General features: G+C 43.3%; 1 protein-coding gene across 1 annotated transcript in view; it reads left to right on the forward strand.

Moving 5' to 3' along the window:
- Positions 1 to 14,899, forward strand: part of CIT (citron rho-interacting serine/threonine kinase) — a 203,630-nt gene that overhangs the window by 101,776 nt on the left and 86,955 nt on the right. The window contains exons 10-16 of the mRNA XM_017879082.1: positions 1,485 to 1,590; positions 2,486 to 2,629; positions 3,901 to 4,020; positions 9,664 to 9,834; positions 10,089 to 10,139; positions 10,652 to 10,705; positions 13,620 to 13,760. Coding sequence (XP_017734571.1) covers positions 1,485 to 1,590; positions 2,486 to 2,629; positions 3,901 to 4,020; positions 9,664 to 9,834; positions 10,089 to 10,139; positions 10,652 to 10,705; positions 13,620 to 13,760 — 787 coding nt within the window. The remainder of the gene's footprint in view (positions 1 to 1,484; positions 1,591 to 2,485; positions 2,630 to 3,900; positions 4,021 to 9,663; positions 9,835 to 10,088; positions 10,140 to 10,651; positions 10,706 to 13,619; positions 13,761 to 14,899) is intronic.

Here is a 14,899-nt window from a genome sequence, read left to right on the forward strand (position 1 = left end):
AAAGATGGGCCCGGTGGTAGTGGTGGGCTCTGCCACATCTCTCTGTGCCTAAGAACCTTTGGCCACTGTTGCTCTGGCTTTGTCTTTCACCAATCCTAGTGTTCATATCCAGTGTACCAACCACTGAGGGCAGCTGTCCTGGAATCTCTCTCTCATCTCTGCCCATAATCAACTGCTTCTGGGCACAGTGCATGAGTTACATAGATGAGTGTGGGTAAGTTTCTCCTTTCTATGGGGGGAACATCCTTCTGGTCCAGTCTCAGGAGGGCATCCTATGTTATTTTTGTGATATTTTCCTAAGAGTTGTATAGCAAGTGCATCAAGACAACTTGTCTACCCCAGCTCCCTCTTGAGACCAGCAGAAACCATTTATCAACTGGCAGTTTACATAACCTCTCTGGGCCTCAATTTCCTCATATAAAATGAGGATAATAAATCGTATCTGCCTCATAGAATTGCTGTGGGGAGTAAAGAGTTCAAATATATCTGTCAGTGAAGGAAAAAAGAAAAAAAAAACAAAAACAAAAACAAAGAGTTCAAATATATCTAGCTTTCAGACAGAACCAGGTATGCAGCCAGTGCCCAATAGGTGTATGAGTTTCTGTGGCCACTATAACAAATGACCACAAACTTAGTGGCTTAAAACAATACACATTTATTATTTTACAGTTCTGGAGGTCAGAAGTCTAAGATGAGGCCAGGCGTGGTGGCTCAAGCCTGTAATCTCAGCACTTTGGGAGGCCGAGGTGGCAGGATCACTTGAGGTCAGAAGTTCCAGACCAGCCTAGCCAACATGATGAAACCCCATCTCTACTGAAAATACAAAAATTAACCAGGCATGGTTGTGAGCGCCTGTAATCCCAGCTCCTCAGGAGACTGAGGCAGGAGAATCGCTTGAACCCAGGAGGTGGAGGTTGCAGTGAGCTGAGATAGTATCACTGCACTCCAGCCTGGGCAACAGAACACGACCCCGTTTCCAAAAAATAAAGTCCGGGATGAGTTTTACTGGTCTAAGATCAGTGTAGACAAGGCTGCACTCTCTGGAGGCTCTAGGGCAGAATCTGTTTCCTTGCCTTTTCCACCTTCTAGAGGTTGCCTGCATTCCTAGGCTTGTGGCCCCTTCCTCTGTGTTCAAAGCCATTGGTGTAACATCTTCAGATCTCTGTGACTCCGATCCTTGCTTCCATCTTATAAGGATCCTTGTGATTTCATTGTACCCATCCAGATACCCCAGAAGAATCTTTCCATCCCAAGATCCATAACTTAAATCCCATCTGCAAAGTCCCTTTGCCATGTGTGGTAATATATTCACAGCTTCCAGAGATTAGGACATGGGCATCTTTGGAAAGGGGAAGGGGGCATTATTTGACCTAACATCAAAAGCATGAGATGTTTTTGTAAAATGAAACAAATGTTGCAGCTTCCTAGTGCAGGTTCTTAGGCCCACCTGCTGGCCTCCTTGACGTTGGTTTTTCTCTACCTAGGTCTGTCCTGTCGGGTCTGGACTCCCCTGCCAAGACTAGCTCCATGGAAAAGAAACTTCTCATCAAAAGCAAAGAGCTACAAGACTCTCAGGACAAGTGTCACAAGGTATTTATTTCCGCAGCCGGCCTCCTTCTTTGCTCCAGGATCCTCCCGTCAGTATATGCCAAGGGATCCGCCCGGGGCCGCTGCTGGCTCTGAGCCGCCTGATCCGTAGAGAGTGAGGCACTCCTGCCCTCGCTGAAGTCGTGCCTCCAGCAGCTCAGAGGGAGATGAATTCGGGCCTTGCCGTTGCTGTAGATCCTTTAAATCTAAACCAGAGGAGGCCCTGGATTTAAACGGCCCGTTTCTCAGCATGACCCAGCCAGATGTCTGCTTCTTCCGGCAGGTGGCCTGGGTCCTCACCTGTGGCTGAGATACATCCCATCTGCTTTGAGTGATGCGAAGTCTCTCTTCCTAGTCTTTTAAAACTCCTGCTTATGTCACTGCGGCCACTGTGTTGATTACGCTCAACGTCTCTTAACATTCACTGTTCCTGCCCAGAGGCAACACTCTGGAAACTAATAAGTCACTGCTTGCCTGGGACTCCTAAGAGTGCAGACGAATAAATATCTCCTTGCCCTATCCTGGATTTGTCCTCTAGATCTTTGCAAGGAGATGGGGGGGGATCAAGATGGATTTGGGATAAAATTAAAGTGACGTCTGCAAAACAAAACAAAAACAAAAGCAAACAGGTGAAAAATGATGATTGTGGCTTCCTTGCTAACTGGGTTAGAGAAGTGATCAAGTGTGAACCGGGACTTGAATGAGAGGAGTGACTTAGCATTTGGTGACTGTCCTTAACGAAGAACTGTGCGCTCCTGGGCGAAGAAACAATGGTATTTCCATCCCAACTTAACTTTTGGCGATTTAGCCTTAGCCCAGACTCGGAGGCTACTTGAGATGTGATTGCTCCTAACGAACCTCCACGGGCCTTTTTAACCTGTCGATGTGTTTATTTCAGATGGAGCAGGAAATGACCCGGTTACATCGGAGAGTGTCAGAGGTGGAGGCTGTGCTTAGTCAGAAGGAGGTGGAGCTGAAGGCCTCTGAGACTCAGAGATCCCTCCTGGAGCAGGACCTTGCTACCTACATCACAGAATGCAGTGTGAGCCTTCCCTGAAGCCCCCTTCCCTTGGAGGTGGCACTTCTTGTTGTGTGTGTCTCATCCTGTTTCATGATGGCTCCATGAGGCACATCACAGCCAATGGCAGAGAGTAGAGAAAGGGAGAGCACAAAAGCAAGATCTGTATTTTGCAGAGTAGTGAGAGCCAGGTGTGAGGTCCCCAAGAAATGAGATTGGACTCATTTCCAGCAGAAAGTGCAGGTAGACGGCTGGTACCACGGAGTCTGGAGATGGGAGTAATCCATCTTTGCTGCGGGTTGCAAAAGATCTTAACATCTCCCATCCCAACCTCTCTGGTCTGCGTTGTGTCTGACATGAGCAGCCTTGAGAACCGGACTCCCAACTATGTACAAGAAAATTTACTTTCAATCTTCCTGACATCAGATTTTCCATTGGCCAGAACCAGTGTAGCGACAAGAAAATAGCCTTGAAAACCCAAACCCTCTGTCATTATTTACCATGTGACTTTCGTTTTTTCTTTCCTTCACAAGAGTAGACTGTCTTCTTCTCCATTGTCTTGTTAAATTTTTCATTCAGGTGTTTTTTTAATGTGCCCAATTAAACAGTCTTAAGAAGTTGAATCACACATTTCTAAAGTTTTTTTCACAAGGGAGAGGAAATCTATAGAACGTGGCTGATTAAGAATAACTGCTATGTTTCCATTCCAGACTTGGCTGCCTTTCAGTGGTGGGTGAAGTTATTCAGCTATGTATTTCAGATATAGATTTCAGTGCCATTGAAGCATTAAGGGATTCTTATGGATGAAAGGTGTCCAGGAAAAATAAGCCAGGAGGTAGAAATAGACCACTTGGAGTCTTAAATGACAACTGGGCAGAGGATATGAAGTCATTGCTACTTTGAAAGAGGCATATGTACTTTAGGGCCCACAAATAACTGTAGAAAACACTTTGTAGCTTATCCACATGGTGATTGTAATAGCTACTGGGTCTTAATAGGTTTTAGTTCTGAACATGCAAGTAAGTATCTCCCAGGACAGTCGATGGTGGCAGGAGACAGGCTGAGGCAGTTTCTGGCTGGATCCCTAAGGTCACCAGGTTGGGATGATGTTTCTTGAACCAAGGGGTTTTACAGGATGGAAACCGGAATCAGCAACGAACTGGAAGTTGTCAACTGTGGTCCGTCACTCGAAACCGTCCTGGTGTCTGCAAAGCAGCTTGCAGCTCTCTTAATGAGTCTTTTCAAACAAAGCAGGATCCACAGGGCATCCCTATTAAAATTTTTGCTTTCTGCAGAGCTTAAAGCGAAGTTTGGAGCAAGCACGGATGGAGGTGTCCCAGGAGGATGACAAAGCACTCCAGCTTCTCCATGATATCAGAGAGCAGAGCCGGAAGCTCCAAGAAATCAAAGAGCAGGTAGGCCTGGTTGCCTGGGAGCACAGCGGCATCTCGGCTCGCTCGGACCTCTAATTTCAGGAGAGGCATGTTTGAGACAGAAACAGGAAGAAAGGGAGAGAGGGGCAGAGTGGAAGAGAGGCAGGTATATAGGTCATTCAGAAACTTTAGGTTTCTCATAATTTATATACATCATAGAATGCTTGTTCCAGCTCCTTTTGAAGCTGATACCCCATAATGTCTGCTTTTAAAAATAAAGATGTAGGTTTAGAGCAAGAGTGGGCAAACTTCAGCCTGTGGGGCAAAGCCGGTCCAACACCTATTTTCTGTGACCCACAAACTAAGAATGGGGTTTACATTTTTAAACAGTTGGGAAAAAAAATCAAAAGAAAAACAATATTTCATGACATTTGAAATTTATATGAAATTCAAATTTCAGTCTCCATAAATAAAGTGGTTTTTTTTTGGAACACAGCCATGCTTGGTAATTTACATATTGGCCCTGGCTGCTTTCAGGCTACACAGTCAGAGGTGAGTGGTTCTTACGGAGACCACGTGGCTGCAACGCTGAAACTACTTACTGTCTCTTTTTACAGCAAAAGTTTGCCAATCCCTGCTTTAGATGGTTAAAAAAATTAAATGTTTTCATAGCTTTTCAGATGCACTTTAAGTTTTTGAGCGAAGCCAGGCTAATTCATAGTTTTACTTGTAGAAAGAAATATTCTACAAGAGAAGTTCGAACCATTCTGGTCGAGTCAGGATTGACACTGCGTATCTGAGTGCAGAAAGCTGTCCCCTGTGTTTTCAGAAAGGAAAAGCAAGACCTTTAAAAACCTCACTCTTTTTTTTTCTTTCTTTCTAAATGGGTTTTCTTTCTAAATGGCTCATTTTCGTATTGCCTCATTGTTTCCTTTTAGCATGGATTTTGTGTCTTTTGAAAACCGTAAATAGAGATTTTAATGAAGAGATGGGAATGAGCAATTGGAGAGCTGAACTATCAGCTGCCAGGCAACTCTCATTCACTTCAGAAAATCTAATGGAAACATTGAGGGAAATGAACATTTCTGTCTCTGGGTAGCACAAACTTAGCCATCTGGCTGGAGCTAATGCAAGAAACTCCTGCAAATAACTATATCCATTAATTACTGTTTAAAAAAAGAATTACTGTCTTTGGAGTTTTGTTGGCATAATATATTTATCATCTGAATATTTTAAAGTTGTGATCGGTTAATATTCTGTTGCTTGATAAAAACATTATAAATAAATGTGCATAGGAAGGAAACTCTGTAAAGGATTATCAGATCTCTGAATAATGCAGTCTTAGAGGTTTTGAAGGCTGCACATGGGCTTTGAGAAATCTGCTTTGACAGTTGACTCATGCTCCTTTTATCAACACAGTTTTCATCCTAAAAGGTTCAAGAGGTAGGAATCATTTTCTCCCATTAGTTCTACATACCTGGAAATTTACTTTTGGTGACATCCTGGGGAAATGAAAGCTGTGTTTGGCCACCAGAGGGAGCAGCTGGTGTCCATAGATTCCTTAGAAACGGAGTTATCAGGACATTTTGAAAAGGTCTATGTTGGTGGCCGAGTTCAAAGAAATGCCTTTTATGATTCCTACCACAGCTGGCATGCATGTGGAGTCTTAGATTTAATGACTGCTGAAAGTTCCATTGTGGGGAAAAAAACTTCATGGTTTCAGATTTCATTTTTCATCGGAACAAGGATTTATTTTATGACTTTTGGTAAGTTTTGTGAGAGCAGGATGTTTGCAGACCAGGAGAAAGCTTTTAAGGCTTACAGTAAACTTTCAGTATTTGGTTTGTGGCATATTGATTTTTTCCAGACTTGGATTTATTCCCTGATCTTTCTCTTAAAAATCTAATTTTCTATATGGCTCTTTATTTTTATTTTTTTTTGAGATGGAGTCTCGCTCTGTCACTCAGGCTGGAGTGCAGTGGTGCGATTTTGGCTCACTGCAACCTCCATCTCCTGGGTTCAAGTGATTCTCCTGCCTCAGCCTCCTGAGTAGCTGGGACTACAGGTGCACACTACCACGCCCGGCTAATTTTTGTATTTTTAGTAGAGATGGGGTTTTACCATGTTGGTCAGGCTTGAACTCCTGACCTCGTGATCTGCCTGCCTTGGTCTCCCAAAGTGCTGGGATTACAGGCGTGAGCCACCGCACCTGGCCGGCTCTTTATTTTTTTCAAAAATATTTTACTTCCACCTAGCTACCCCCTCTAGAGTATTTAGATTTGGTTTAAAGAAAAACACCTCAAAGTCTCATGTGAAATTTTGATTCCTAGATCATTACTAGCAATTGCAACTTCTTTCTTGCTCCCCTACTCAGGAAAGGAAACAAAAGTGTGGGTAACACAGAAGTCACTTGTGTTCCAGGGTTTCTGCGTGAATAGGATCATACCTGATCCCCACAAAATTCTGAAGCTCCATTCAGAAGACTTGTGTTAGGTGGGCCTTGAAACCTGTCTGCGTTTCCCCATCCTGAGATACCACAGCTATCTCTCAGCTGGTCGTGCAAACAGACCCGATGATCACCTTTCAGGTTTTTCCTGAAGCAGGGATTTGGTTAGCTGCTAAATTTACAGGATTTCCTTGAAGTATCCAGTACAATATCAAAGGATCCACAAATGAGTTAGAATTTTCTTTTGATGCTTATAGCAGGCTGGGTGCCCCGAGAGCTTGGAGAGCTGACAGAGTGGTTGCCTGGTTCCTGCCTTCCTCCCTCTTACGTGCTGACAGCTCAGGGAAGAGAGATGTTGGGGGGGAAGGAACAGACACTCTGTCCTCGCTCTTGACAAAACACAAAATTTACATTCCCTTCTTGCCAACATAAATTCAAGAAAGAAAAGGGAGCTTGAGGACAAAAGAAACTCAAGATTTGGTGTCGACGCCTGTAGCTAGGACTGGCTTTCCATTAGCTCTAGCAGGCATGGTAGCTAGGGACCCCTGTACTTTTAGGGTCTCATAACATGTTTTAATTTTTTCATCAGAAGAAAAAAGTTGGGCTTAGGTCAAAGACACTGTTTTCATAGATGATATTAATATTTTTGTATTTATAGGAGCACAATTGTAAAATGTAATTTTTATTTTTATGGAGGAAGTCAAGGAAGGCTCAGTGCTCACAGCTATGAAAGCCATAATATGGCTCTGGTTGAGGGGTCTGGAAAACCGATGTTCCATTTCACATACAGCTCATGTTCTGCCCTGTGAATTTATTTATTTATTTGAGATGGAGTCTTGCTCTGTCACCCAGGCTGGAGGGCAGTGGCGTAATCTCAGCTCAGTGCAACCTCTGCCTCCCAGGTTCAAGCAATTCTCCTGTCTCAGCCTTCCAAGTAACTGGGATTACAGGCGCCCACCATCATGCCCGGCTAATTTTTGTATATTTTGTAGAGATGGGGTTTCACCATGTTGGCCAGGCTGGTCTCGAACTCTTAACCTCAAGTGATCTGCCCTCCTTGGGCTCCCAAAGTGCTGGGATTACAGGCATGAACCACTGTGCCCGGCCTGCCTGTGAGTTTAGATAATTGGGAGCAGGTTATAAAGACCTTTGGTTATATAATCCAGCATCGCCTGCTTAGTATGCATGGCCCAGGAAACCTGTGTGCCCCAAGATTCTGAGGACTGACCTTCAGTAACAGTATGCTTTTGGGTGGGAGAGAGTGAAATGAGACCCTTGTTCCATTTTGGGCTGTTTTTTCCTTTCTCCTTTACAGATAATATAGGGAGGGGTGTGCTTGCATGGAAACCATCCAGTTTTCATAAGAGCAGCAGTTCCCCTTTAATATGCTCTGGGGGGGTCACCTGCTACAATGGAATAAAAGCTTTCCTTTATACCCTGTTATTTAAAAATTACAATTTATCAGTTAAAAGAATATCCTTGCTCAATCGATTATTTCTTGGGAGAAATATTCATATATTCCTCACCAATTATTTCTTGGGAGAATGGATCTCAGAGATGTTACTGAATATTGTGATTTTCAAAGACATTCTTGATTCAATTCCTTGTTCATTTCATTTTATATCTCTCTCGTCCTCACCCCACAAGTCACCTTGGATTACATAAGTGCTCATTCATAATCCTTATACTTAGCCTTGATTTTTTGCTAACACAGAATATTTTTATACTTTGTCCAAAAGTTTTCAAAATCACTGGCCATTTCTTCTGGTAAACCCAATTCTGAGAAACTTGAATGTAAATGTTTTGATTTTAGAAATGCATTTTGGAAAAGGTTGGGCCGTTTGGATCACTTAAAGGGTTTGCCCAAGGGAACAGGAGAGTTCTTTCATTGGAATTTTTCTCACAAGTTATTTTGACCGAAGCCAGTATTTTGTGACTCTTCCAAATTTCAGGGTGACTTGCATTGCAGGAGCAATGTTACGGTCATCATTCAGTTTTGGGCCCAGAAAAATTAATGGTGAGAAACTGACATGATGAGTTTCACCTTCCAGAATTCTTTCCACTGAGATTTTCAATTACCCTCTTGTGCTGTCTGAAAGGTTAATTTGAAAACTAGCACCATATCTAATTTGTGTTAGGAGCACATGACTTCTAAAGGGCAAATCTATATACATGATTACCCTTGGCGGAAAACTACATGTAAGCGGTTTATCCTTGTTGTGTAAAGAACATCCCTTTCGGCTCTCCTGTTAGGCCTTAAGGGTCTGTGCATATTGTATGGTGTGATTTGCATGTGTGTTCCCAGTGGTTTTACTAATGACATATGCTCTACATTGAAACAGTCTTTTGTTTTGTTTTTGTTTTTGTTTTTTGTTTTTTCTTTTGAGACAGAATCTTGCTCTGTCACCCAGGCTGAAGTGCAGTGGTGTGATCTCGGCTCACTGCAACCTCCGCCTCCCGGGTCCAAGCGATTCTTCTGCCTCAGCCTCCTGAGTAGCTGGGATTACAGGCACCCACCACCATGCCTGGCTAGTTTTTGTGTTTTTAGTAGAGACGGAATATCACCATGTTGGCCATGCTGGTCTCGAATTCCTGACCCCGTGATCCGCCCGCCTCAGCCTCCCTAAGTGCTGGGATTACAGGCATGAGCCACCACACCCGGCCAAAACAGTTTTAAGGTTTAATTTTTTTTTCTTCCTCGTCTTCACCCCACACTTCTCGCCTTTGCCTACTTAGTGCCTCATTCTGGGTCCATCTTTCTACTCCCCTTGTCTCTAGGTCTGTAGGTCTTTTCTTTTTCTTTTTTTTTTTAATTTTTTTTATTTTTGAGATGGAGTCTTGCCCTGTTACCCAGGCTAGAGTGCAGTGGCGTGATCTCGGCTCACTGCAACCTCTGCCTCCCAGGTTCAAGCGATTTTCCTGCCTCAGCCTGCTGAGTAGCTGGGGCTTTAGGCCCGCACCACCACACCCAGCTAATTTTTATATTTTTAGTAGAGACAGGATTTCACCATGTTGACCGGGCTGGTTTTGAACTCCTGACCTCAGGTGATCCAACCACCTTGGCCTCCCAAAGTTTTGGGATTACAGGTGTGAGCCACCTTGCCCGGCCAGGTCTTTTCTTTGCCAATCTCTCTTCACTGTGCATCTTCCCTGTGTGGTTAATACTCTTCCATCCTCACTGCCTGTTTATTCTTTTCAGAGTTCTAAAGTTCACTTTTATTCCATTGCCTGCTCTTTAGGAGTACCAGGCTCAAGTGGAAGAAATGAGGTTGATGATGAATCAGTTGGAAGAGGACCTTGTCTCAGCAAGAAGACGGAGTGATCTCTACGAATCTGAGCTGAGAGAGTCTCGGCTCGCTGCTGAAGAATTCAAGCGGAAAGCGACAGAATGTCAGCATAAACTGTTGAAGGTAGTCAGCCACCCTCCAGGAGGGTGCTTTTTGGGTAAAATCATATATGATCTTAGCAAGAAAAAGGAGAACCTAGTTTAATGAGAAACAACCTAGTTTGAGAAATAGTAGGATACCTTGGAAAACCCTTGGTCTTTATTTACAGAAGATAACATTCTTATTTACTATTATTATCTTGGTCACAGAGACCAAGTAGTCTATATGACTTTTAGGTTGTTGAGATTTCCCAATATGTTGTATCTTTTTAATTACAGGCTAAGGATCAAGGGAAGCCTGAAGTGGGAGAATATGCGAAACTGGAGAAGGTATACTTTCCGTGATTGGTTTTGCTATTAATATTTTGGGTAGATAACATTTTTCATGTTATTATCAGTGGCCCATCATTGATGAAGAGTATTCTTAATGAATAGAGACCTCTCTTCGAGGCTTATTTTGATAGTCCACCTTTGGGTGACAACATTTAACTCTGGCTCTAAATTAGGTAAAAGACGGCTCATTTTTGTCATGCCTGCCCACAGCAACAAACCCAGACACTTAGTAAAACATACATGAAAATTGTTATTGTTTTAACGCACTGAGCGACTTTCTCTTTTTGCCATTTGTATGTTGCTGGTCCTACATACATCGTCAACATGGAGCTTTGCACTGGGACAAAGTCTTCCCTGAGAGGCCACTGTTCTTCCTCTTCCTTAGTAGGTTCTGGAAACCCAAAGAAAAGGACCCCATAGAAACCTCAAGAGAATAGGACTGCAATAAATGTAGCAAGATGTTAATGCCGATTTGCCTTTTGCTTTATTTCCTGGAATTTCAATTATAGATCAATGCTGAGCAGCAGCTCAAAATTCAGGAGCTCCAAGAGAAACTGGAGAAGGTAAGCCCGAGGTGATTTTTCAGGAACTTACCCCCCCACCCCACCTCCTTTCCAAACATCTTTCTTTGCCTTGTCCCAGAGCATGAAAGATGAAAGAAACAGAATTAGTCACCCAGCGCTGAGGAAAATGAAGGGGAGTGAGCGATTACCTGAAAATATCAGAGTTCTGAATATAGTTTTTCCTTTTGAGACATGTCAGCAGTGTTTATTTTTAAAAACCAAGCTGTGTGAGACTCTCAAGTAAAAGTTCTAATTATACTACGACAGAACCCAAGAGGCCTGCATCTCTCGCTTCAGGGGGCCTGGCACCTCATTTATGCACATTTGTAAGAGAAGCAGTTCCCCACCCAGACTGCTTTCCGCCAGCGGGAGGCCTGCCCTGCAGAAGGCTGGAGGAGCCTTGGGGTTGTCACGTGATTGGGAAGGGGCGTGAGTTTGGTTTATAGCATCCTGCAAAGTTTGTGCTAATGGCCCTCCTTTTATTTAATTGTTTAATTATTTAATTAAAAAAAATTTTTTTTGAGACGGAGTCTTGCTCTGTTGCCCAGGCTGGAGTGCAGTGGTACGATCTTGGCTCATTGCAACCTCTGCCTCCTGGGTTCAAGGGATTCTCCTGCCTCAGCCCCCAGAATAGCTGGGATTACAGGCATGCGCCACCACACCCGGCTAATTTTTGTATTTTTAGTAGACACAGGGTTTCACCGTGTTCGTCAGGCTGGTCTCGAACTCCTGACCTCAGGTGATCTGCATGCCTCGGCATCCCAAAATGCTGGGATTGTAGGCACGAGCCACTGCGCCTGGCCAACTTATTTAACTTTTTTGAGACAGGGTCTCACTCTGTCACCTAGGCTGGAGTGCAGGGCATGATCATGGCTCACTGCAGCCTTGACTTCACAGGCTCAGGTGATCCTCCCACCTCCACCTCCAGAGTAGCTGGGACCACAGGTGTGCACCACTATGCCCAGCTGATTTTCTGTATTTTCTGTAGAGATAGGATTTTGCCATGTTGCCCAGGCTGGTCTCAAACACCTGGACTCAAGTGATCCACCTGCCATTGCTTCCCAAGATGCTGGGATTACAGGCATGAACCACTGTACCTGACCATTTGATCTTGTTTTTAAAATTTTTATTAATTTTTTCCCTAGCTTCATTAAGGTATAGTTGGCAAATAATAATTGCATAAACTTGTGGTATGCAATGTGATGTATACACACACACACACACACACACACACACACATTGTGAAGTGATTAAGTCAAGCCAGCTGACAGATCCATCACCTTACATTCTTCTTATGTTTTTTGTGGTGAGAACATTTAAGAGCAATTTTCAGGCCCTTCCTTTAGTTGAACACTGGAAATGCTTAATGGAAGGGCCAGAATGAATGTGGCTCTGGGACATACCTTTGGCATTGAGAATGTTTGTGAATGTGTTTGCTGGCTTGGTTTAATAGAGCTCCTCCTCCTCCTCCTCCTTCTTTTTTAAAATTGTGGTAAAAAACCCACATAACATTAAATTACCATGTTAACCATTTTTAAGTGTACAGTTCAGTTGTGCTAAGTTTATTCCCATTACTGGGCAGTGGATTTCTGGAACGTTTTTGTCTTGTTACACTGAAACTCGATAACCACCAAATATGAATTCCTCTCATCCCCCTCACCTTCTACTTTCTGTTTCTATGATTTTGACTACTTTATGTACCTCATATAACTGGAATCATCCAGTGTTTGTCCTTTTGTGACTGGCTTATTTCATTTAGCATAATGTCCTAAAGTTGCATTCATGTGGTAGCATGTATCAGAATTTCCTTCCTTCTTAAGGTGGAATCATATTCTATTTTATAGATATACTGCTTTTTGCTTATCCACTCTTTGCCCCCTGCTTCCTTATTCTTGAGCTCTCTAATGAAAGCCCTCATGGCCCTCTTTAGCCAGAAGCTTGTGAGAGGATGCACGTCTCCATCTAGAACTGTGCTCTCCAATCAAAGTGTGAGGGAGCCGCAAATATTACTCACAGATGTAATTTAAAAATTTCCAGTACCCACATTTAAAAACAGCAAAAACAGGCCAGGCCTGGTGGCTCACACCTATAATCCCAGCACTTTGGGAGGCTGAGGCGGGCAGATCACCTGAGGTCAGGAGTTCGAGACCAGCCTGACCAACATGGTGAAACCCTGTCTCTACTAAAAATACAAAATTAGCTGGACGTGGTGGCGCATGCCTGTAATCCTAGCTACTTGGGAGGCTGAGGCGGGAGAATCACTTGAACCTCAGGAGGCGGAGGTTGTGGCGAGCTGAGATTGCACCATTGCACTCCAGCCTGGGCAACAAGAGCAAACTGTGTCTCAAAAAAAAACAAAAAACAAAAAAACCAAACAAACAATAAAAACAGCAAAAACAGGCAAAATCATTTGAATGATATATTTGTTTTAACTCAGTATATCTCAATATTTCCCATAGGAAAATTAACAAATGAGATAATTAAAATAAGGAGAAAATTAATGCTTCAAGGCAAATACATTGATATCTGGGTAGATCAGTCGATTTAGATCTTTCTATTTCCATTCACTATCTTGCATCGAATCGAAGATGCTAATGATTGTCAGATACACCATTATCTTACATACCCCAAGAAAGAAAAATGCATCAATTTTAATTGTAGGATGCATTTCAAATTCAGTGATGTTAAAAAAAGTGCACCTTAGAATAATGAAATTATTAATGATTGTGTATTTGTTTTGACAAATGGTAAACTCAGTATTACCTGCTTTTTTTATTTAGGACACTGTCACTATCTTTTTTTTTTTTTAGATGATACTTTTTAAGTTCTGGGATACGTGTGCAGAATGTACTGTCACCATCTTTTTCCATGAATAAATTTGGCCACTTATCTCCTTTTCCTCCTCTCTTCCTAGGCTGTAAAAGCCAGCACCGAGGCCACCGAGCTGCTGCAGAATATCCGCCAGGCAAAGGAGCGAGCCGAGAGGGAGCTGGAGAAGCTGCAGAACCGAGAGGATTCTTCTGAAGGCATCAGAAAGAAGCTGGTAGAAGCCGAGGTGAGCAGGGAACCTCCAGCCCAGGCCCCAGCGGCCTCGGCCTTTGGCTGTGCCCAAGGAAAGAAACTGCCAGACTATCCCTGGCTTATGTTTGACCAAGCTGTTTTCCCTTCTGAAGATCCCTTTGAAACCTGAGGCTGGGAATCATTTCCCCCTAGGGGAAAGAAAGATTTGTCAGAGCAGCTTCAAGTAGAAAGATGTCTTCATAGAAGCTTTTTCTTTCTGTTTATTTTCCTCTGACCTACTCACTAATCTGGGAGAATTTTTATTTTTATAGGTTAACCGAAGCTCCATCACTGGGTTTTTCTTTCTCTTCCCTCTGTTTTTTCCTCGTCTTTCCCCTCCGTGATATTAATAGCATATTAATTTTCAAGATTTCACCTATTACCTGCGTGTCAATGACTCTCAGATCTATATTTTTGGGCCTCTTCTCTACTTCAAATTCTTTGTTGTTGTTGTTGTTGTTGTTGTTGTTGAAATCATTTGTATAATTTTACCAGAACCACATGAGTGCCTTTTCATCGTAAAAAACTTAGTACAGAAGAATACAGGATAAAAAGCGATTATTCGCCTTTACTCATATCTGCCTCCTCTGCCCCTTGGTGTTTGTCCCACAGAAGGGGCATGCCATAGTCGATTTCACCCTCCTCCTATTGCTGGGTCTTTTGCTTTCCCATTGCTTGGTCTTTTTCTTGGTGTGAACCTCCTGGTACATGTCTCTTTCGGGCTATCCTCACCCACATTCGTCTGCATTTCCCCCGGCTCCTCTAAATCCCACCTGAGTGTCTGAATGGTGCATCAGATTTAGAATGAACTCAGTCTCTTCCCCGGCAAGCTTGGTTTCCCTTCTCACTTTCCTCATGCCAGGCAGGGCCACCATCGTTCATCTGGTCATTCCAGGCTTGCACCCTTGGTGTCCTTTCCTTTTCTCTGGACCCCGCTCTTCAGTGAGTCCTTCCGTCCTGTAAATGCAACCATGCATCTCCTGTTCATCTCCTGCTTCCCATTTCTGTAGCCCTCCTTGTAGTCGAAGCCCTCTCCTCTTAGCTGAGCAAATCTAATAATTTCTTGGCCATCTGCCTCCAGCTTCTCCTTCCTTCCAGCTAGTTCACACAGTGAAAGATTCATGGACCTCAAGA

This window comes from Rhinopithecus bieti, unplaced genomic scaffold (genome assembly GCF_001698545.2).
Source record: "Rhinopithecus bieti isolate Rb0 unplaced genomic scaffold, ASM169854v2 scaffold_11938, whole genome shotgun sequence".
NCBI classification, from domain to species: Eukaryota; Metazoa; Chordata; class Mammalia; order Primates; family Cercopithecidae; genus Rhinopithecus; species Rhinopithecus bieti.